At 44.3% G+C, this 23,606-nt stretch overlaps 1 protein-coding gene across 2 annotated transcripts in view; it reads right to left on the bottom strand.

Annotated features, from left to right (window-relative positions):
• DLGAP3 (DLG associated protein 3) overlaps positions 1-23,606 on the bottom strand; it is a 555,041-nt gene that overhangs the window by 16,875 nt on the left and 514,560 nt on the right. For both annotated transcript variants that reach the window (XM_060784572.2, XM_060784573.2), the window contains exons 9-11: positions 8,903-9,327; positions 5,055-5,146; positions 2,539-2,682 (exon numbers count right to left, since the gene is read on the bottom strand). In XM_060784572.2, coding sequence (XP_060640555.1) covers positions 2,539-2,682; positions 5,055-5,146; positions 8,903-9,327 — 661 coding nt within the window. The remainder of the gene's footprint in view (positions 1-2,538; positions 2,683-5,054; positions 5,147-8,902; positions 9,328-23,606) is intronic.

Raw genomic sequence — 23,606 nt, 5'->3', positions numbered from 1 at the left:
AAGACAATGCCAGTGTAAAAGCTTGTATGTGGGTGCATGCCTACAGAGAGAAACCAGAAGCATTACAAGACAAACAAGATCGCAAATAAGAAAAAAAAAGTCCTAACGGAAATAGCTTTTTTCAGCCAGGATCACAGCTGCTCCGTGAAAGAGCTTTGCTGTTCTGGCTGGAAAAAAAAAATCTCTATGAAAAAGAACAAAGATTTGTTAAAAATGCCCAATTATTTTGCCTTGGCTTGCAATGCAGTTATGGAGCAGTGCGGAAGGAGGCAAAGAGAAAGAGGAGAACAGCTGTGCTTGCTTCTTGTTTTCTCTCTCTCCAGAATCCCTTATCTCCCTTTCGCATCCTCACATCTTGCAGGCCACCTGAATGATAGAAAGCAGTGCAGCAAATTCGGCTGCAAATCGCTTGTATTTAACTTCTCCGTTGGCACTGCTTGGGTTGCTGGGATGGATAGCTGGATTATGCTGTCCTTTCGGTTTCCCACAACGCCCCTGACCTAGCCTCTTCCTGAAGTATTATGGTATTTATTTCAAGCTACGACTGCATGTTGATATTGGGGATGCTGATCCTTGCTGCAACTACACTAGAATGAATGCAGTTTAACGTTAGAGTCTTGCTTATCCGACCTTCGCTTATCCGACATTCCGTCTTATCCGACGCTCTTATCTGATGCCCTTCTTTCCCACCAGTATTTCCCTTTCGATTAAAGGAGCGCTCCCCAACTCTCTCTCTATTCCCAATAAGTGAAAAAGGCAAAACAAGGAGAAGGAACAGGGTGGAAAGGGGAAAAAGAGGCAGGACCAGAAGTGGAAGCATCCTGCCTCCTTTCCTCTGTGATTTCCATGCTCTTCTTCCGCATCCAGGCACTTCCTGTTGGGCCGCTCTAGTCCCGAGACATTGCCTTGCCTTAACCCTTTGAGTCCTTGTTAGGATTCTAGGTGTCTAGTGCTGTGCTGGACGGGTAACAATAGGAGACTCCATATTATCTGACATTTTTGTTTATCCGATGTTCTGCCGGCCTGTTTTTGTGTCGGAAAAGCGAGACTCTACTGTATTTTAACTGCCGTAATTCAAGTTGTACTTTTACAAGGGCTTTAGTCTTCTCTGCCAAAGAGAACATTTGCCCCACCAAATGACAACTCCCAAGATTTTCATAGCTTCGAGTCATAGAAGCTATGGAAAAGTCTTCAGAGACTTCTCAACACCATCTTAATCCAGACTGAGGATGCGTCTACACTGCAATAAAACATTTAGTCAATATCAGGCATGGGCAAACTCTGGCCCTCCATGTATTTTGGACTCCAACGCCCACAATTCCTAACAGCCTCAGGCCCTTTCCTTTTCTTAAGTGGCTGAGAGGGAAAAGGAAGGGGCCTAAGGCTGTTAGGAATTGTGGGAGTTGGAGTCCAAAACACTTGAAGGTTCAAAGTTTGCCCATGCCTGGTCAATACTGTCCCGTTGAATGTTGTTACTTGTATTCTTACAACGACAGCTGGAGGTTATGTCACACAACTGGGAGAGTTACTTGGTTGACTACAAGTCCCTGAGATGTAATCCAAAATGTAACATTCCCAATCTCCATACATTGGATCAGTGGTTCTCAATCTGCCTAATGACGCGGCCCCTTCATACAGTTCCTCATGTTGTGGTGGCCCCAACCCAACCATAAAATTATTTTCGATGCTACTTCATAATTGTAAATTTTGCTACTGTTGGGGGGTGGGGATTGATTTTGTCATTTGGGAGTTGTAGTTGCTGGGATTTATAATTCTTGTACAATCAAAGAGCATTCTGAACTCCACCAATGATGGGATTGAATCAAACTTGGTACACAGCTCCCATGACTAAGAGAAAATACTGGAAGGGTTTGGTGGGCATTGACCATGAGTTTTGGGGTTGTAGTTCACCAAATCCATTGAGTCCAGTTGAGTGTGGACTCAATGATGGAGATGGATCAAACTTGGCACAGATCCTCAATATGTCCAAGTGAGTCGCCGATAGGCTGAGAAAGGCGGTATACAAGTATAGTAAATAAATAAATAAATAAATAAATAAATAAATAAGTGTGAACACTGTTGGAGTTTGGGGAAAATAGACCTTGACATTTGGGAGTTGTAATTGCTGGGATTTATAGTTCACCTACAATCAAAGGGCACTCTGAACCCAGCCCACAATGGATCTTCACCAAACTTGGCACACCACCTACATGGCCAACATTGAATACTGGTGGGGGTGGGGGGGTGTTTTTGAATTCTGGGAGTTGTAGTTCACCAACACCAAAAAGGAAGAGAAGGACAGATGGAGCGATCTTCAGCCTTTTCTGTCAAAGGGGTTCCTAAGATCATCAGAAATATTTGTTTTTTGATGGTCTTTGGCAACCCCTCTGAAACCCCCCTTGTGACCCTCCCGGGGGTCCCGAACCCCAGGTTGAGAAACACTGCATTAGATAGACATGATTGCAGAATGCACAAACCTTTCCCACAGAGTGGGCTGCTCTTCCACCCGAAATGTATGCCTGCCCTCTTTCCTCTTACCTTGGGCTCGATGGGTTTCCACCCGTTGGCTTTGAGCTGGTGAAGTTCGGCGAACTTAATGCTAACATCCTCAATGGAGAGCTGGAGGAGGTCCCAAAATCCAGCCAGGTCCTGGAAAGTGGGCATAGGGAAAGCGTTGGGGTCCTGGCAAGGGGGAGAAGAAAAGGGATAGGATGTCAGGCAGCACCTCCATTAGGAGTCACAAATTGGTGCAGTCAGACTTATCAGGATGATGATAGACAAGGAAATGCTGAATGTAGAAACAGAGTTGTACTTTGTGGATCTCCCTAGCTCCTCTCTAGTCTTTTTTCTGAATTAAAACTACAGGAAATCAGATTCCCCCTGAACATGAGGAAGAACTTCCTAACTCTGAGAGCTGTTCAACAGTGGAACTGTCTGCCCCAAAGTATGGTGGAGGCTCATTCTTTGGAGGCTTTTAAACAGAGGCTGGATGGCCATTTGTCGGGGGTGCTTTGAATATGATTTTCCTGCTTTTTGACTTTTAAACTGAGGCTTGAGTTTCCCAGTTTGCCAGTTGAGAGTTGGAGCGTGGAAAGGGTGTTAGTGAGAGCAGTTTAGGGTTTTGGAGAAAACCTTTTGTTTAGTATTCAGGGTTGCTATAGAGAAGTATAGCTAGAATACTGTGGGGAGCAGAATCCCGTCAGTGGTCTGTTCTTTTCCTTAGGGAAGGCTAGTTCAGGTTTTGGCTAGATTCCTAAGGGGGATTTTTGTGGGAGTTACTTTCAGAGATTCATTTCCTGAAGTAATTTTCTGTGTGGAAACTTTAAGACTTGTAACCCAGAAGTTTTTAAGATCTTTTCTCAAATGTAACCATAAGCTTTGTATGCCAGATTTTTACTGAAACCATCAAGCATTTGTACCTGAAATATCCAAGTCTGTTCAATAAAAGTTCTTGTTATTTTTACCAACTTATACCAGCCTCAGTGTGAATACCTTTGTGGTAAAAGTGTTATTCGGGTCAGCTTTTTACCAGCCTTTAAGAAAACTAGAGTAACACAGAGTGTGTTACTGAGCAACCTCTCAATAGTACCTCAGCCTGTTCTTTAGTAATATGGTGGCAGCAGAAATCTTTTAACGAATCATTTTTAAAGTCTCTCAGTTCCAGTGATTCCCAGTTCCTAACTTCTAAATATACAGTTGCTTTCAACAACCATTACTCACTCTATACTTTAGTGAGCTAATCTGTAGTGGTGTCATCGTTTATAATTTGGTGAGCAGCTGTGTGATCGTTATAATTTTAGTGAAGCAGCGTTGGGATTTTTAGTATCGAACAAAGTTCCCTACTTTCCCCCATGGATCGTTATAATTTGGTGGTACAGCGGTGCAATTCGTTATAGATGCCCTGTGAATACTGTGCCTTAACTTTGCCCTAAGTTGGAAATGGTTATTACCAAACAATTTTATTGATCAGCCAGTTGGCCTTATCAAAAAACAGACAGTGCAAACACAACAAACAACATACATCTAGCCCTCTTAAAATAAAATACAAATATACAGGTATTTGTCAGCTTGAAACCAAAATAGCCTAAGTTGGAAATGACTTGAAGGTGCACAACACTTATTATTATTATTATTATTATTATTATTATTATTAACTTTATTTGTACCCCGCTAACATCTCACGAAGGACTCGGTGTGGCTTACAAAGGCCAAGGCCCTCAATAAAACAACAGCATAACAAAAACAACAATAAAACTCAAAAAGCAAATGAATAAACATTAAAGCAATAACAGTAAACATTAAACAATAACATCGTGACACATTTAAAAAACTAAGGGCTGGGCCAAATGCAATGAATAAGATTAAAAGTGCTGGACATGACAGGTGAAATGTAAGGATTTTATAGTAGGTGCGATGTGCAGACAATCTTAAATCTCTAATAAAGTGCGTTTGGAACATGATGCTGGGAGTTTCCTATTCTGGAAATGCACACTGGAACAGCCAGGTCTTCAAGCTCTTCCTAAAGACTGCCAACGTTGGGGCTTGTCTGATGTCCTAGGGGAGAGAGTTCCAGAGTCGGGGGGCCACCACGGAGAAGGCCCTGTCGCTCGTCCCCACCAAACGCGCTTGCAACGCAGGTGGGATCGTGAGCAGGGTCTCTCCAGATGAACGGAGGGATTGTGTGGGTTCATATACGGAGATGCGGTCATGCAGGTAGGCGGGTCCCAAACCGTTTAGGGCTTTGTAGGTGAACACCTGCACCTTGAATTGGGACCGGAAAATGAACGGCAGCCAATGGAGCTCCTTAAACAGGAGGGTTGACCTCTCTCTGTAAGGAGCACCAGTTAACAACCTGGCCGCCACCCGCTGGACCAGTTGGAATTTCCGAGCCGTTTTCAAGGGCAGCCCCACATAGAGCGCATTACAGTAGTCCAATCTAGAGGTGACCAAGGCATGGACCACCCCGGCCAGATCAGCCTTTACGAGGTACGGTCTTAGGTCTTAGGTGATATTAACAGGATGCCAGTCTAGGCATGCACAAGATATCTTCTTACCATATTCTGCTGACAGAGACGGTAGAACTGTTGGAATTTCTGGTTCATCAAGAGCTGGGCACTGCCCACTGCACTTCGGATCTTCTCAAGGACTGAGGAGATGGACAGAAGAAGCAAGGTCAGTCATGAAATGGCCTTTTATTATTATTATTTCAAGTCATTCTCAACATTGGAGCACCTCTGCCAGTTCTCCAAGTTTGAGAGTCACACTAGGAATACTACTAAATATACTTTTCCATCTAAACATTTATTTATTTATTAGTTGAACTTATATGCCGCCACTCCCCTGGGGCTCGGGGCGACTTACAAGAATGGCTAAAATCTAACACAATTTAAAAGCAATTTAAAAGCAATTTAAAAACAGCAATATCAAACATTAAAAGCCTGTCGGAACAGGTATGTCTTACATGCCCTGCGGAAAGCTGGGATGTCCCGCAAGGCACGGACTTCGGGTGGCAGAGTATTCCAGAGTGATGGTGCCACTGCTGTGAAGGCTCTGCGTCTGGTTGCTGTTAGACGCAAAGTCTTGACACTGGGATTTTCCAATAGATCTTGGTCCTCAGAACGGAGGGATCTCTGGGGTTGGTAGTGGGTGAGGCGGTCCCTCAGATACATCGGCCCCAGACCATGCAAGGCCTTAAAGGTGAGTACCATCACTTTGAAAGTGATCTGGTGCTCAATTGGTAACCAATGCAGCTGTAGTAAGATTGGTGTTATGTGGCATCTCATCGGAATTCCTGCAAGAAGCCGAGTAGCTGCATTTTGTACCAACTTGAGCTTCCGGATCACCGACAGAGGAAGGCCAATGTAGAGGGCGTTACAGTAGTCCAGTCTTGAGATGACCGTGGCCTGGATCACCGTAGGTAGATTGTCCCTGGACAGGTAGGGGGCCAGCCGTCTAGCCTGCCGCAGATGAAAAAAGGCGGTTCTGCTAACGGCGGAGACCTGGGCCTCCATCGTCAGCAGAGGGTCCAAAAGGACTCCCAGACTCTTTACCAATGATGACGGGCATAACGCCTCGCCATCCAGGGTAGGCAGCTGGATATCCCCACTGCCCGGTTGACCAACCATAGGATCTCCGTCTTTGCTGGATTCACCCTCAACCTGCTGGCACGCAGCCATCCAGTAACGGCCTCGAGGCACTGATGGAAATAATCGGGTACAGAGTCCGGTCGGCCTTCCATCTTCAGCACCAGCTGAGTGTCATCGGCGTACTGGTAACACTCAAGCCCAAAACCTCGAACCAGCTGAGCAAGCGATCGTATATAGATGTTAAACAACAGAGGGGAGAGAATGGCCGCCTGAGGAACCCCACAAGATAGAGGGGGCCTCTCAGAGACCAGGCCTCCCCTCTCCACTCGCTGTCCACGGTTGTGAAGAAAGGAGGACAGCCAGTTTAAAGCTGTCCCCCTGACTCCAACAGCAGCAAGGCGGTGGGTCAAAAGATTGTGGTCGACTGTGTCAAATGCTGCTGTGAGATCCAATAACACAAGCAGCGCTGACCCGCCCTGGTCAAGCTGGCATCGAAGGTGATCCGTGATGGAGACCAGCACAGTCTCTGTCCCGTGCCCCGCACGGAAGCCGGACTGGAAGGAACATGTAGTTAAAACAACGACAACAACAAAAATCCAGGATGCTATTTATCCATCCCTTTTATTTATGTCTCACACTTTGGTTCAGAAAGCCCAAGATGTTTAACAGTCTTTGGAAACCCAATGCCAAAAGCAATCATCTTAGGTGTAATATCCCACTGTGGTTGATGATACGGAAAACCACTAAGAGACTGAAGAGAATGAAGAGAAAAATAAAGAACTTTATAGGCCAGGGGTAGGGAACCTTCGGCTCTCCAGGTGTGGTGGACTTCAACTCCCACAATTCCTTGAGGCTCGGCATTCGCCCCAAAGGCTTACACGAGCCTCAAGGAATTGTGGGAGTTGAAGTCCACCACACCTGGAGAGCCGAAGGTTCCCTACCCCTGTATAGGCTGTTGCGTGTTTTCCAAGCTGTATGGCCATATTCCAGAAGCATTCTGTCCTGACATTTTGCCTGCATCTATGGCAGGCATCCTCAGAGGTTGTGAGGTCCTCACAACCTCTGAGGATGCCTGCCATAGATGCAGGAGAAACGTCAAAAGAGAATGTTTCTGGAACATGGCCATACAGCCCAGAAAACACACAACAACCCAATGATTCCGGCCATGAAAGCCTTCGACAATACAATAACTTTATTCTCCTGAATAACATTATTCATCAGAGCAATATAGGTTGTTTCGGGGCTGTTTCTAGACCTGGATCCAGATTGTTTCATCTGGGAACACCTGAAACTTGAGGAGCACCTTGCTCAGGAATGGAGATTTGCAACCAGGAGGTAAAAGTTCAGGCCCTAGAGGAGGAGTGGACAAAATGTATTCTCCAAATACATCTTTAAAGTTTGGACTAAACCCAAGTGGATTCACACACCACTGACACAGAAGCATGCTGGTGTTGAGAGGAAAGATGGCAGGTGAGATGGCAAGTGAGATCCCACCAATCAAGCACTTTTCCAAGTGAGAGACAAAGAGAGAGACAGAGAGTGTTAGTTATCAAATTACACTGCTGATCTGCTATATTCCACACCAGCTCCAGGACAACATCTATGGAAACCTGGGATTTGCATTTTAAAGGAATGCTCAGCCAGAGAGCTCTTGGTCCTCACTAAACAACAAACTCAAGAAGTCCATAGGATGTTGCAATGTGTGTTAAAGTGGATCATAGCATTATAACAGCATATTAAAGGTAAAGGTTTCCCCTGATATTAAGTCTAGTCCTGTCTGAATCTGGTGCTCACCTCCATTTCTAAGCCGAAGAGCCGGCGTTGTTCGTAGACACCTCCAAGTTCATGTGGCCAGCATGACTGCATGGAGTGCACTTACCTTCCCGCCAAAGCAGTACCTATTGATCTACTCTCTTTTGCATGTTTGATCTACTCACTCCAGGGAGTGGAGTGAGTTCCCACTGTTAGGCCCAGCTTCTGCCAACTGCTAGGTTGGCAGAAGCTGGGCCTAACAGTGGCAACTCACTCCACTCCCTGGATTCGAACTGCCAACCTTTAGGTCAGCAAGTTCAGCAGCTGACCTTCCCGCATAAGCGGTATCTATTGATCCACTCACATTTGCATATTCTCAAATTGCTAGGTTGGCAGAAGCTGGGCCTAACAGCAGGAGCTCACCCTCCTCCAGGGGTTTGAACCGGCAACCTTTCGGTCAGCAAGTTCAGCAACTTACCTTCTCACAGAAGCGGTATCTATTGATCTACTCACATTTGCATGTTTTCGAACTGCTAGGTTGGCAGAAGCTGGGAGTAAGAGTGGGAGCTCACCCCGTTTCTCAGATTCAAACCGCCAACCTTTCAGTCAGCAAGTTCAGCAGCTTACCTTCCCGCAGAAGTGGTATCTATTGATCTACTCACTTTTGCATGTTTTTGAATTGCTAGGTTGGCAGAAGCTGGGACTAACAGTGGGAGCTCACCCTGCTTCTCGGATTCGAACCGCCAACCCTTCGGTCAGCAAGTTCAGCAGCTCAGTGGTTTCATCCGCTGCACCACCAGAGGGCTCTTTTATAATAGCATAGTGTGATTACGAATGAGAGAGGGATAGGGAAGGTGCAACTATGCTATAGAAATAATGCAATTTAATTGCCATGGCTCAGTGCTATAGAATGATGGAAGTTGTAGCTCTACAGGCTCTTTAGCTTGCTTTGTCAAAGAGTTCAGATGACTCACCAAACTATCAATCTCAAAATGTCATCTTCTGCAGTGTAGATACAACTTGAGAAAGAATAAGAGAGGGAGAGGGAGGGAGAGGAAACTCACTTTCTTCTGGTAAGTCATAATCTTCAGCCTCCAATTCCATCTGCTGGCACCAGCCTTCCATCTTCTCGACTTCTGCCTGCAGGAGCTTGATGAACCACTCGCCGTCCCGGTGGCAAGGTGATGCTCGGCCAGAATCTGGCAGGCTGCGCGAGCCCCGATCCATCCAGGAATTCTGGCGGGGCACTTCCATGGTGTCGTACTGCATCTGGTAGTCTTCTCTGTAGGCCCACTGGCCTTGCGTATGCACCGTCTTGTAGACCGAGTATTGCCGTGTGGACTCGGGCTCCGAGGAATGGCGCTGGAAGGAGCGTCCAAACTGCAGGGCCTTGTCTTCGGTGGCCACAGCCAGCCCAGCCAGGCCTTCCAGCTCCAGGTCAGCCTGCACACCAGCCGTCACGCTGTTGGACCGCTTGAACCGAGAACGCCTGGGGCAAGGAGGAAAGACGTTTAGGGTGCCTTCTACTTTATTTATTTTATATTTTTCATTCATTTATATATCACTTTTCTCTGCCAGGGGGACTCACAGCAGTTTCCAACATAATCATGGCAAAAATTTAATGTCTCACAATATATAAAAAACTAGTATAAAAGCAAACTGTAGCATATAACTATAAATTAAAATCGAACCATATTAAATAGAGAAACATCATCTAGACCAGGGGTCCTCAAACTATGGCCCAGGGGCCAGATACGGCCCTCCAAGGTCATTTACCCGGCCCTCGATCAGAGTCAACCTAAGTCTGAAACGACTTGAAAGCACACAACAACAACCCTATCACATCAGCCAAAAGCAGCCCACACTTTCACTGAAATACTAATAAGTTTGTATTTGTTAAAATTGTTCTTCATTTTAATTATTGTATTGTTTTAAAGTATTTTTTGCACTACAAATAAGATGTGTGCAGTGTGCATAGGAATTCATTCATATTTTTTTCAAATTATAATCCGGCCCTCCAACAGTTTGAGAGACTGTGACCTGGCCCTCTGTTTAAAAAGTTTGAGGACCCCTAGATCTTATACCTTGCATTATTTATTTATTATTCATTTACGAAATTTATATGCTGCCGTTTTCACCCCAAAGGGGACTCAGAGTGGCTTACAAGATATATATACATACAATATATTATATTATTAGCATAGTACAATATCAGTATTAAATATTACTATATTGAATGTTTGCCATATATGTGTACACTGTAATCCGCCCTGAGTCCCCTGCGGGGTGAGAAGGGCGGAATATAAAAGCTGTAAATAAATAAATAAATAAATAACCCAGATGTTTTAAAGATCTCTTCTCAAACGTAACCACAAGCTTTGTATGCCAGATTTTTACTGAAACCATCAAGCATTTGTACTTGAAATGGATATTCAAATAAAGTTCTTGTTATTTTTACCAACTTATACCAGCCTCAGTGTGAATACCTTTGTGGTAAAAGTGTTATTCAAGTCAGCTTTTTACCAGCCTCTAAGAAAACTAGAGTAACACAGGGTGTGTTACTGAACAACCTCTCAATATTACCTCAGCCTGTTCTTTAGTAATATGGTGGCAGCGGAAATCTTTTAAAGAATCATTTTTAAGTCTCTCAGTTCCAGTGATTCCCAGTTCCTAACTTCTAAATATACAGTTGGTTTCAACAACCATTATTCCCTCTATACTTTGGTGAGCTATGGTATATAATGGTATATTGTATTATACCATTATATTGTAATATTATTAGTAATATTATATTAATAATAATAATAATAATAATAATAATAATAATAATAATAATCTTTATTTATACCCCGCCACCATCTCCCGGCTGGGGACTCAGGGCGGCTTACATGAGGCCAAGCCCAGACAACAAATTACAGCAGAATAAAACCGAAAACGCAAACAATAAACAACAGCATCATAATTGCATCACACATATAACAATATAAAATTACAATAAGCACAATATATAGTTATAATATATTATTATTATTAGTATTATATTGCATTACATTATAATATTATAAATATCATATGTATATACAATATATTATATTCCATTATATTATAGTATAAACATAGCACAGGAGACAAGGTGGAACTGTCTTCTGCCCTCCTCTCTCTTCACTCTGGTCCACGTGAGTTGTGTGCATTGAGCGATGGCACCTGGTCATTGACATGTGTTGTGTCTCCTATGCACTAAAGGGTCTTGGACATCTTATACCTTACATTATACGTGTGTGTTGTGTGCACTGAGCGATGGCACCTGGTCATTGACATGTGTTGTGTCTCCTATGCACTAAAGGGTCTTGGACATCTTATACCTTACATTATACGTGTGTGTTGTGTGCACTGAGCGATGGCACCTGGTCATTGACATGTATTGTGTCTCCTATGCACTAAAGGGTCTTGGACATCTTATACCTTACATTATACGTGTGTGTTGTGTGCACTGAGCGATGGCACCTGGTCATTGACATGTGTTGTGTCTCCTATGCACTAAAGGGTCTTGGACATCTTATACCTTACATTATACGTGTGTGTTGTGTGCACTGAGCGATGGCACCTGGTCATTGACATGTGTTGTGTCTCCTTTGCACTAAAGGGTCTTGGACATCTTATACCTTACATTATACGTGTGTGTTGTGTGCACTGAGCGATGGCACCTGGTCATTGACATGTATTGTGTCTCCTATGCACTAAAGGGTCTTGGACATCTTATACCTTACATTATACGTGTGTGTGCTGTGTGCACTGAGCGATGGCACCTGGTCATTGACATGTGTTGTGTCTCCTTTGCACTAAAGGGGTTGGACATCTTATACCTTACATTATACGTCTGTGTTGTGTGCACTGAGCGATGGCACCTGGTCATTGACATGTGTTGTGTCTCCTATGCACTAAAGGGTCTTGGACATCTTATACATAACATTATACGTGTGTGTTGTGTGCATTGAGCTATGGCACCTGGTCATTGACATGTGTTGTGTCTCCTATGCACTAAAGGGTCTTGGACATCTTATACCTTACATTATACGTGTGTGTTGTGTGCACTGAGCGATGGCACCTGGTCATTGACATGTATTGTGTCTCCTATGCACTAAAGGGTCTTGGACATCTTATACCTTACATTATACGTGTGTGTTGTGTGCACTGAGTGATGGCACCTGGTCATTGCCATGTGTTGTGTCTCCTATGCACTAAAGGGTCTTGGACATCTTATACCTTACATTATACGTGTGTGTTGCGTGCACTGAGCGATGGCACCTGGTCATTGACTTGTGTTGTGCCTCCTATGCACTGCATGGGTTTGGACATCTTATACCTTGCATTATACGTGTGTATTGTGTGCACCGAGCACTGGCACCTAGTCATTGACATGTGTTGTGCCTCCTATGCACTGCATGGGTTTGGACATCTTATACCTTGCATTATATGTGTGTATTGTGTGCACCGAGCGCTGGCACCTAGTCATTGACATGTGTTGTGTCTCCTATGCACTAAAGGGTCTTGGACATCTTATACCTTACATTACACGTGTGTGTTGTGTGCACTGAGCGATGGCACCTGGTCATTGCCATGTGTTGTGTCTCCTATGCACTAAAGGGTCTTGGACATCTTATACCTTACATTATATGTGTGTGTTGCGTGCACTGAGCGATGGCACCTGGTCATTGACTTGTGTTGTGCCTCCTATGCACTGCATGGGTTTGGACATCTTATACCTTGCATTATACGTGTGTATTGTGTGCACCGAGCACTGGCACCTAGTCATTGACATGTGTTGTGTCTCCTATGCACTGCATGGGTTTGGACATCTTATACCTTGCATTATATGTGTGTATTGTGTGCACCGAGCGCTGGCACCTAGTCATTGACATGTGTTGTGTCTCCTATGCACTAAAGGGTCTTGGACATCTTATACCTTACATTACACGTGTGTGTTGTGTGCACTGAGCGATGGCACCTGGTCATTGACATGTGTTGTGTCTCCTATGCACTAAAGGGTCTTGGACATCTTATACCTTACATTATATGTCTGTGTTGTGTGCACTGAGCGATGGCACCTGGTCATTGACATGTATTGTGTCTCCTATGCACTAAAGGGGTTGGACATCTTATACCTTACATTATACGTCTGTGTTGTGTGCACTGAGCGATGGCACCTGGTCATTGACATGTGTTGTGTCTCCTATGCACTAAAGGGTCTTGGACATCTTATACATAACATTATACGTGTGTGTTGTGTGCATTGAGCGCTGGCACCTGGTCATTGACATGTGTTGTGTCTCCTATGCACTAAAGGGTCTTGGACATCTTATACCTTACATTATACGTGTGTGTTGTGTGCAGTGAGCGATGGCACCTGGCCATTGACATGTGTTGTGTCTCCTATGCACTAAAGGGTATTGGACATCTTATACCTTACATTATATGTGTGTGTTGTGTGCACTGAGCGATGGCACGTGGTCATTGACATGTGTTGTGTCTCCTATGCACTAAAGGGTCTTGGCAGGCATGTAGCCAGGGGGGGGGCTCGGGGGGCTTCAGCCCCCCCCCGAAATTTTCATGGTGGTTCGCGAAAAGGCCTTATTGGTGCATTATTTAAACTGTTATGTTTATTCATATCATGATCTGATCACCATACTCAATATATCCCATATGCATGGGGGTATTGGGGTAATGATACAAAAGGTTTGCTAGGGTAGACCCTCTTTCACTCAGATTCAGCCCCCCCGAAACTCAGCCCCCCCCCGAAACCCCCCCTGAAATTTTTTTTAGCCCCCCCCCGAAACGAAATCCTGGCTACGGGCCTGGGTCTTGGACATCTTATACCTTACATTATACGTGTGTGTTGTGTGCACTGAGCGATGGCACCTGGTCATTGACATGTATTGTGTCTCCTATGCACTAAAGGGTCTTGGACATCTTATACCTTACATTATATGTGTGTGTTGTGTGCAGTGAGCGATGGCACCTGGCTATTGACATGTGTTGTGCAGTGTTGCTATTCTGCATGCAGATTGTGTAGCACTAATGCAGTTCACCTCTGCATGCAAATGTTCCCGCAATGCTGGAGGGCTGTTGGTTTGCGGACTTTGTCTGTGGAGAAAGCCAAGCCTAGACCTTTTCTTCGTTCCGATTTACATAAAAACCCTCCCCACTATAATCAATCCATATTTTTACTTATTTGTCGTGTCAGAACAGCCAGTCCATTATATTACATTTCTAACAGAACAAAGCAAACAAACAGAAAAATACACAACTTGTGAGTTTGGTAGCTGGTTAAATGTCCTTTGACCAGTATCTGGCCACTTAGAGTGCTTCCAGTGTTGCTGCAAGAAGGTCCTCCATTGTGCATGTGGCAGGGCTCAGGTTGCATTGCAGCAGGTGGTCAGTGGTTTGCTCTTCTCCACACTCGCATGTCGTGGATTCCACTTTGTGGCCCCATTTCTGAAGGTTGGCTCTGCATCTTGTGGTGCCAGAGCACAGTCTGTTCAGTGCCTTCCAAGTCGCCCAGTCTTCTGTGTGCCCAGGAGGGAGTCTCTCATTTGGTATCAGCCACTGGTGGAGGTGCTGGGTTTGAGCCTGTCACTTTTGGACTCTCGCTTGCTGAGGTGTTCCAGCGAGTGTCTCTGTAGATCTTAGAAAACTATGTCTAGATTTAAGTCGTTGACGTGCTGGCTGATACCCAAACAGGGGATGAGCTGGAGATGTCTCTGCCTTGGTCCTTTCACTATTGGCTGCTACTTCTCGGCGGATGTCAGGTGGTGCAATACCGGCTAAGCAGTGTAATTTCTCCAGTGGTGTAGGGCGCAGAGACCCCGTGATAATGCGGCATGTCTCATTAAGAGCCACATCCACTATTTTAGTATGGTGAGATGTGTTCCACACTGGGCATGCATACTCAGCAGCACATTATATACTGTGACTTTCTTCCAAAACATGGAAACCAAAGAGGCTGGGGGATTTAACCACTGTCCTCCAACAGTAACAGGCAATGGATGCAATCCATCAGATTTTGAAGTCCAATTGAACCATCTGTCTTGAAGATCCTGGCTGAGATGGATGGGAGTTGCAGTCCAACCACATCAGAGGTCTAAGGACACATTTTCTGCATGCATAAGAGCCAGCGGCAGGAGTCTTTGCACGTGCGGTAAGATAGCTTTAGGAATGTCATAGAGCCGGCATCTCTCTTTGAATCCCTAGAGATGAGAGATTGTCTGTGTATGTAGGAGAGTGCATGGAAAAAGTCAGACAAGCTGAGGCATCCCTGAATTCTTTTGGTGGCACTGCCTGCTCCCTCCTTCCCTCCCGCCCTCCTGTTCCCGTCTCTGTTTCTATGGCAACCAGCAGGGGATGGATGCTGAAGGACCAAAGAGAGCGGAAGGAGGGGAAAGAGAAGGGAGAGATCAAGAGAGGCGAGAGCGAGTAATCCCAAAGAAAAGAAAAGAAGACCATCCACGACTTGAATGAAGACATGGGACGTTCAGGGTGGTGGTCCCACCATGTCCTTTATGTATCTGTGAACTGAACTGCAGGAAAATCATAGAATCATAGAATCAAAGAGTTGGAAGAGACCTCATGGGCCATCCAGTCCAACCCCATTCTTCCAAGAATCAGGAATATTGCATTCAAATCACCCCTGACAGATGGCCATCCAGCCTCTGCTTAAAGCTTCCAAAGAAGGAGCCTCCACCACACTCCGGGGCAGAGAGTTCTACTGCTGAACGGCTCTCACAGTCAGGAAGTTCTTCCTCAAGTTCAGATGGAATCTCCTCTCTTGTAGTTTGAAGCCATTGTTCCGCGTCGTAGTCTCCAGGGAAGCAGAAAACAAGCTTGTTCCCTCCTCCCTGTGGCTTCCTCTCACATATTTATACATGGCTATCATGTCTTCTCTCAGCCTTTTCTTCTTCAGGCTAAACATGCCCAGCTCCTTAAGCCGCTCCTCATAGGGCTTGTTCTCCAGACCCTTGATCATTTTAGTCGCCGAAGTTTGATTTTACTTGCTGGGGAGCTCTCAAGGAAATTTGGAGAGGGGTGCCCCATCCCATAAGCCGAACACACACACAAACACAAAAGGGTAGGCTTTCTTTGAGAGATACTGGGGCGTAGTGGTTTGAGTGTTGGGCAATGACTCTGGAGAGCAGGGTTGGAGTCCTGTCTTGGTCATGGAAACCCACTGGGTGACTTTGCATGAGTCACACACTCTCAGCTCCAGAAAACCCCACCATAGGTTTGCCTTAATGTAAAGGTAAAGGTTTTCCCCTGACATTAAGTCCAGTCGTGTATAACTCTGGGGGTTGGTGTTCATAGAATCATAGAATCAAAGAGTTGGAAGAGACTTCATGGGCCATCCAGTCCAACCCCCTGCCAAGAAGCAGGAATATTGCATTCAAATCACCCCTGACAGATGGCCATCCAGCCTCTGTTTAAAAGCTTCCACCACACTCCAGGGCAGAGAGTTCCACTGCTGAAAGGCTCTCACAGTCAGGAAGTTCTTCCTCATGTTCAGATGGAATCTCCTCTATTGCAGTTTGAAGCCATTGTTCTGCGTCCTAGCCTCCAAGGAAGCAGAAAACAAGCTTGCTCCCTCCTCCCTGTGGCTTCCTCTCACATATTTATACATGGCTATCATATCTCAGCCTTCTCTTCTTCAGGCTAAACATGCTCAGCTCCTTAAGCCGCTCCTCATAGGGCTTGTTCTCCAGACCCTTGATCATTTTAGTCGCCCTCCTCTGGACACATTCCAGCTTGTCAATATCTCTCTTGAATTGTGGTGCCCAGAATTGGACACAATATTCCAGGTGTGGTCATCTTCATTTCTAAGCCGAAGAGCCAGTGCCGTCTGTAAACACCTCTAAGGTCATGTGGCCAGCATGATTGCATGGAGTGCTGTTACCTTCCCGCTGGAGTGGTACCTATTGATCTACTCACATTTGCATGTTTTCGAACTGCTGCGTTGGCAGAAGCTGGAGCTGACAACAGAAGCTCACACTGCTTTCCAGATTCGAACCTGCGACCTTTCGGTCAGCAAGTTCAGCTGTTCAGCGGTTAAACCCACTGCGCCACCGGGGGCTCCCTTAGGTTTGCCTTAGGGCTGCCTTAAATTGTCATGGAACAGCAGCAGCAAGAGCAACAACAACAACAACAACAAGGCTTTCATAATAACTCTAGGATGCTGATGGACCAAAGAGAGAGGAAGGAGTCATAGAAGACTCAGGAAGGAGTCTTGCTCATAGAAACCCACTGGGTAACTTTGCATGAGTCTCACACTCTCAGCCCTGGACAAGCCCACCATAGCTTTGCCTTAGGGCTGGCTTAAGTTGTCATGCAACAACAACAACAACAACAACAACAACAACAACAACAACAAGGCTTTCAGAATAACTCCAGGAGGTTGTTTTATCCTGACCCAGATTTTTCCTCCATCTAATTCAGCCCTGTCCTGTGGATTTTTTTTAAATGAAAGGATAGACTATAACACTGAAATATGTCCCATGGACCCACTTGGGTAGTACAAGTTAACTAGCAAAGAAATTAGGATGATGCTCACATTGGGAGTCATGGCTCTCCTGGACTCTTGCACCAGTTCTTAAACACGCTACTGGAATGAGCTTCATGTATTCCAAGTAGACTGGAACATACTTAGTCCTAATCTTTTTTTACACTGGTTTTAAACCACTTCATTGGATGTGTTGCAATAGCAGATTCCCAGATTAGTTTAGTGTCGACACCTTATTTTTTGTTATTTAATATTTAATGTTTATTTTACTTAAGTTATATTTGCTTTAACTGTTCTAATGTAGCACAAATCCTATGTAAAGTATACATATATTTGACATTAATATTGAAATCTGAAATATATACAGAAAGTCTTTATCTTCCACTATATGAGAAGAAGACAAGACACATTTTCAATTAACTCATCCAACGCCCTTGCAGATGGCCAATTCTCTCACACCAGAAGCGACTTGCAGTTTCTCAAGTCACTCCTGACACGACAAAAAAAAATTAACTCATCTACCTTTTGGGTTGGGAAACCTCAGGGAATCTCAGGAGCAGAATGGACCTCTGAAATTCCCTCAAACCCCAACGTTGTAAGTCCAGTACAGGTTTTGAAGAATATGTATATATATTTTAAAGCTGAAAGAGTGTTGGAATTCAACCCAAAACTGCCCAAGTCCCAAATCCTCAATGAGGAACAGTTTAGTACAGACTAAGGCAGGGGTCCTCAAACTTTTTAAAGAGAGGGGCAGGTGACAACAGTCCCTCAAACTGTTGGAGGGTCAGATTATAATCTAAAAAAAACATGAATGAATTCCTATGCACACTGCACATATCTTAGCACCGGGATTGTGGCGAGCACTGGGATTGTGGTGCAGCTGGCTGAGTGATCACTCTGACCAAAAAAAGGTCATGAGTTCGAAGCCAGCCCGGGTTGGAGTGGGTTTCCAACCAATTGTGTGTAGCCTGTTGTCGACCTTTGCAACCCGAAAGACAGTTGCATCTGTCAAGTAAGAAAATAAGGTACCACCTTAAAGTGTGGGGAGGCTAAATTAACTGATTTATGTGGCCATAAAGAAGACTCCAGCAAAGCATTCCAGCGGGGAAGCATGCGGGGAATGCGGAAGTGCTTCATCAGCGTCGCAGATGGATGATGAAAGCGACAGTTAACTAGCCTCTATGTCTGTATATGTTCGTATGTCAAAATTGGTATTGAATGTTTGCCATATATGTGTACACTGTAATCCGCCCTGAGTCCCCTGCGGGCTGAGAAGGGCGGAATATAAATAAATAAATAATTTTGTAGTGCAAAAAACACTTAAAACAATACAATAATTAAAATGAACAATTTTAATAAATATAAACTTATTAGTATTTCAATAGGAAGTGTGGGCCTGCTTTTGGATTGTTGTTGTTGTGTACTTTCAAGTTGTTTCAGACTTAGGTTGACATTGAGCGAGGGCCGGGTAAATGACCTTGGAGGGCTGTATTCGGCCCCCGGGCCATAGTTTGAGGACCCCTGGACTAAGGGTTTCCCTTCCCTCATGTCTCCTGTGTGACAATTGGAACGTATCTAATTTTTTCTCTCTCTTTGCTCTCATTCTGATTGGTTGTTTAAAACGGATACTTTTCTACCACAAGCTTTTTGAACCTGACTTCTGCCTTTTTACACTTTAGTATCACATGACCTTGGAGGTGTCTACGGACAACGCTGGCTCTTCGGCTTAGAAATGGAGATGAGCACCACACCCCAGAGTCAGACATGACTGGACTTAATGTCAGGGGACTACCTTTACCTTTATGGAGAGTATGTGCTGTGTGCTTTGAGATCTCTCTCTGCTTGTGTGTCAGAAAGATGTAGTGACTGATGTTTTTTCCCTCTCGTTGAAACCTTTGAAGAGATGGGTGCGAGAGTAGCTCAGACCCAGTTCTTGATCATTAAGAAATGCAATTACTATTTTTGTTGTAAATAAACCTTTTGTGGTTTTTTAAAGATTGGACTGCATGTTTGCCTCCTAAACTCTGAATTCTTTACAGCCACATCACACGGCACTTCATGCTCTGCTCGCTAATGAGCTGATGCTCAACTTTTGTATCCTGTCTGTTTATTGGATGCTCTGCGATATATTTTAGGGTAGTTTTCCCTAACAAATAGTAGGTTCCCAGGAAAGCCAATCTGCCTTTTAGAAAAATCATGTCAGAATAAGACGAATAAGAGTAAGAAGGAGCTGATGACTGCAAATATAGCCTGGGGGACACTCTTGCTAGAGAAATAATTACTGTGATTTAAATAGAAATACCATGTCTTTCACTCTGCCAGAGAAGGCTGTGACCAAATCATCTGTGTCATCTGTATTGATGCGCAACCTCAAAGCTCTTACATCCCCTTTCTAAGAGTGCATCTACACCAGTGGTTCTCAACCTTCCTAATACAGATCCTCATGTTGTGGTGACCCCCAACCATAATATTATTGTGATTTTGCTAGTGTTATGAATTGTCATATAAATATCTGATATGCAGGATGTATTTTCATTCACTGGACCAAATTTGGCACAAATATCAATTCACCCAAATTTGAATACTGGTGGGGTTGGGTGTGTGTGTGTGTGATTGATATTGTCATTTGGGAGTTGTAGTTCCTGGGATTTACAGTTCACCTACAATCAAAGAGCATTCTGAACTCCACCAATGATGGAATTGAACCAAACTTGGAACACAGGATGTATTTTCATTCACTGGACCAAATTTGGCACAAATATCAATACACCCAAATTTGAATACTGGTGGGGTTGGGTGTGTGTGTGTGTGATTTATATTGTCATTTGGGAGTCGTAGTTCCTGGGATTTACAGTTCACCTACAATCAAAGAGTATTCTGAACTCCACCAATGATGGAATTGAACCAAACTTGGAACACAGAACTCTCATGACCAACAGAAAATACTGGAAGGCTTTGGTGGGCATTGATCTTGAGTTTTGCAGTTTTAGTTCACCTACATCCAAATAGCATTGTGGACTCAAACAATGAAGAATCTAGACCAAACTTGGCACAAATACTCCATATGCTCAAATATGAGCACAGATGGAGTTTGGGGAAAATAGACCTTGACATTTGGGAGTTGTAGTTGCTGGGATTTACAGTTCACCTACAATCAAAGAGCATTCTGAACTCCACCAATGATGGAATTGAACCAAACTTGGAACACAGGATGTATTTTCATTCACTGGACCAAATTTGGCACAAATATCAATGCATCCAAATTTGAATACTGGTGGGGTTGGGTGTGTGTGTGTGTGATTGATATTGTCATTTGGGAGTCGTAGTTCCTGGGATTTACAGTTCACCTACAATCAAAGAGCATTCTGAACTCCACCAATGATGGAATTGAACCAACCTTGGAACACAGGATGTATTTTCATTCACTGGATCAAATTTGGCACAAATATCAATACACCCAAATTTGAATACTGGTGGGGTTGGGTGTGTGTGTGTGTGTGATTGATACTGTCATTTGGGAGTTGTAATTCCTGGGATTTACAGTTCACCTACAATCAAAGAGTATTCTGAACTCCACCAATGATGGAATTGAACCAAACTTGGAACACAGAACTCTCATGACCAACAGAAAATACTGGAAGGCTTTGGTGGGCACTGACCTTGAGTTTTGCAGTTGTAGTTCACCTACATCCAAATAGCATTGTGGACTCAAACAATGAAGAATCTAGACCAAACTTGGCACAAATACTCCATATGCTCAAATATGAGCACAGATGGAGTTTGGGGAAAATAGACCTTGACATTTGGGAGTTATAGTTGCTGGGATTTATAGTTCCAGTGTGCCTTTCCAGAATAAGGAAACTTCTAGCATTATGTCCCAACACACTTTATTAGAGATTCAGGATATCTGCATACCCATCCCCCTCCAAACACCCCACCTTGTCATGCCCAGCATTTTTAATTTTTAATTTTAATTATTACATTTGGCCTGGCCATTATTTTAATTGCATCATTGGATGCTGTTAATTTATTGCTATTCTTTGCTATTCTTTGTTTTTTGAGTTATTGTGTTGTTATTGTTGTTGTTGCTGTTGTTGTTGTTGTTTTATTGTTGTATTTGGGCTCGGCCTCTTGTAAGCTGCACCGTGTCCTTTGGGAGATGGTAGCGGGGTACAAATCAAGATTTATTATTATTATTATTATTATTATTATTATTATTATTATTGTTCACCTACAATCAAAGAGCATTCTGAACTCCACCAACAATAGATTTGTGCCAAACTTCCTACACAGAACCCCCATGACCAACAGAAAATACTGTGTTTTCTGATGGTCTTTGGCAACCCTTCTGACAGCCCCTCATGACCCCCTCAGGGGTCCCGACCCCCAGGTTGAGAAACGCCGATCTACACTGTGGAATGAATGAAGTTTGGCCCCACTTTAACTGGCATGTTTCAATGCAATAGGTTTGTGGGTATTGTAGTTTGACAAGGATTTCTCTGCCAAAGAGTACTCATGCCTCTCCAAGCTCCAGCTCCAGGATTCCATAGCCTTGAGCCATGGCAGTTAAAGTGACGTCAAATTACATTAATGCAACAGTGCCGATCAGGGGTTCTTGACCTGTGGGTCCCCAGATGTTTTGGCCTTCAACTCCCAGAAATCCTAACAGTTGCTAAACTTGTATTGTCGAAGGCTTTCATGGCCAGAATCACTGGGTTGTTGTAGGTTTTTCTAGGTTATATGGCCATGTTCTAGAGGCATTTTCTCCTGACGTTTCGCCTTCATCTATGGCAAGCATCCTCAGAGGTAGTGAGGTCTGTTGGAAGTAGGAAAATGGGTTTATATATCTGTGGAATGACCAGGGTGGGACAAAGGACTCTTGTCTGCTGGAGCTAGGTTTGAAAGGAGGAGACCATGAAAATGAACAAAATCTGGCTACCAATATTAAAAAACTCTAAAATTACAACAGCAAAACAACAGAGAGTACACAATCAGGCACATCTAATCACCTCTCAACAAAAGATTCCCCCTGGCACTGCCAAGCCATCAAATGCTAATTAAGGTGGTCAGTTGAAACATTCACACCTAGCTCCAGCAGACAAGAGTCCTCTGTCTCACCCTGGTCATTCCACAGATATATAAATCCAATTTCCTACTTCCAACAGACCTCACTACCTCTGAGGATGCTTGCCCTAGATGCAGGTGAAATGTCAGGAGAAAATGCCTCTAGAACAGTGGTTCTCAACCTGGGGTCCCCAGATGTTTTTGGCCTACAACAGTTTACCAGCTGTTAGGATTTCTGGGAGTTGTAGGCCAAAAACATCTGGGGACCCCAAGTTGAGAACCACTGCTCTAGAACATGGCCATATAACCCGGAAAAACCTACAACAACCCAGTTGTTAAACTTGCTGGGAGTTGTAGGCCAAAACACCTGGGGACTCACAGGTTGAGAACCACTGGTATAGATGCACCCTCAGGTTCTTTATTTTGGATGGGACAGCTCTTCAAAGAGAGTATTTTCACCTGCAAAGAAATTCTAGTGAATCTACTCCAGGATTGAATGGGGCTCTCCAAGGTACTGAACCGCATTTCTAATAAGTTCAGCACCTTTAAAGGTATCCAAAACTTGGCATGGATTTATACTACAGTAGAGTCTCGCTTATCCAACAGAAACAGACTGGCAGAATGTCAGATAAATGAAAATGTCAGATAAATAAGAGTCTCCTACTGTTACCCATCCGACGTGGTGTTAGACACCTAGAACACTAACAACAGGGACTCAAAGGGTTGAGGCAAGGCAATGCCTTGGGGCTAGAAAGGACAAGAAAAAGGGTACGGAAGAGGAGCGTGGAAATCACAGAGGGAAGAAGGGAGGATGCTTCTGCTTCCGGTCCTGCCTCTTTTCTCCTTTTCCTTCTCCTCCTCTACCTTGTCTTGCCATTTTCACTTATTGGGAATGGAGAGAGAGTTGGGAGCACTCCTTTAATTGAAGGGGAAATGCTCAAGGAAAAGGGGGCATCCGATAAGAGTGTCGGATAAGACAGAATGTCGGATAAGCGAAGGTTGGATAAGCGAGACTCTACTGTACTATCAACACAGAGGCCATTGGCCACCACTTGTTTTTGTTCGGTCTCCTTTGCTCTCTGGCTCAGCTCAACTAAGGTGAGGAGAGACCCCGGTCGCACAATGGGTTAAACTCTGACAGAAAGGTTGGCGGTTGGAAT

This window comes from Anolis sagrei, chromosome X (assembly GCF_037176765.1).
Source record: "Anolis sagrei isolate rAnoSag1 chromosome X, rAnoSag1.mat, whole genome shotgun sequence".
NCBI classification, from domain to species: Eukaryota; Metazoa; Chordata; class Lepidosauria; order Squamata; family Dactyloidae; genus Anolis; species Anolis sagrei.
This window is presented reverse-complemented; position numbering and strand designations above follow the sequence as displayed.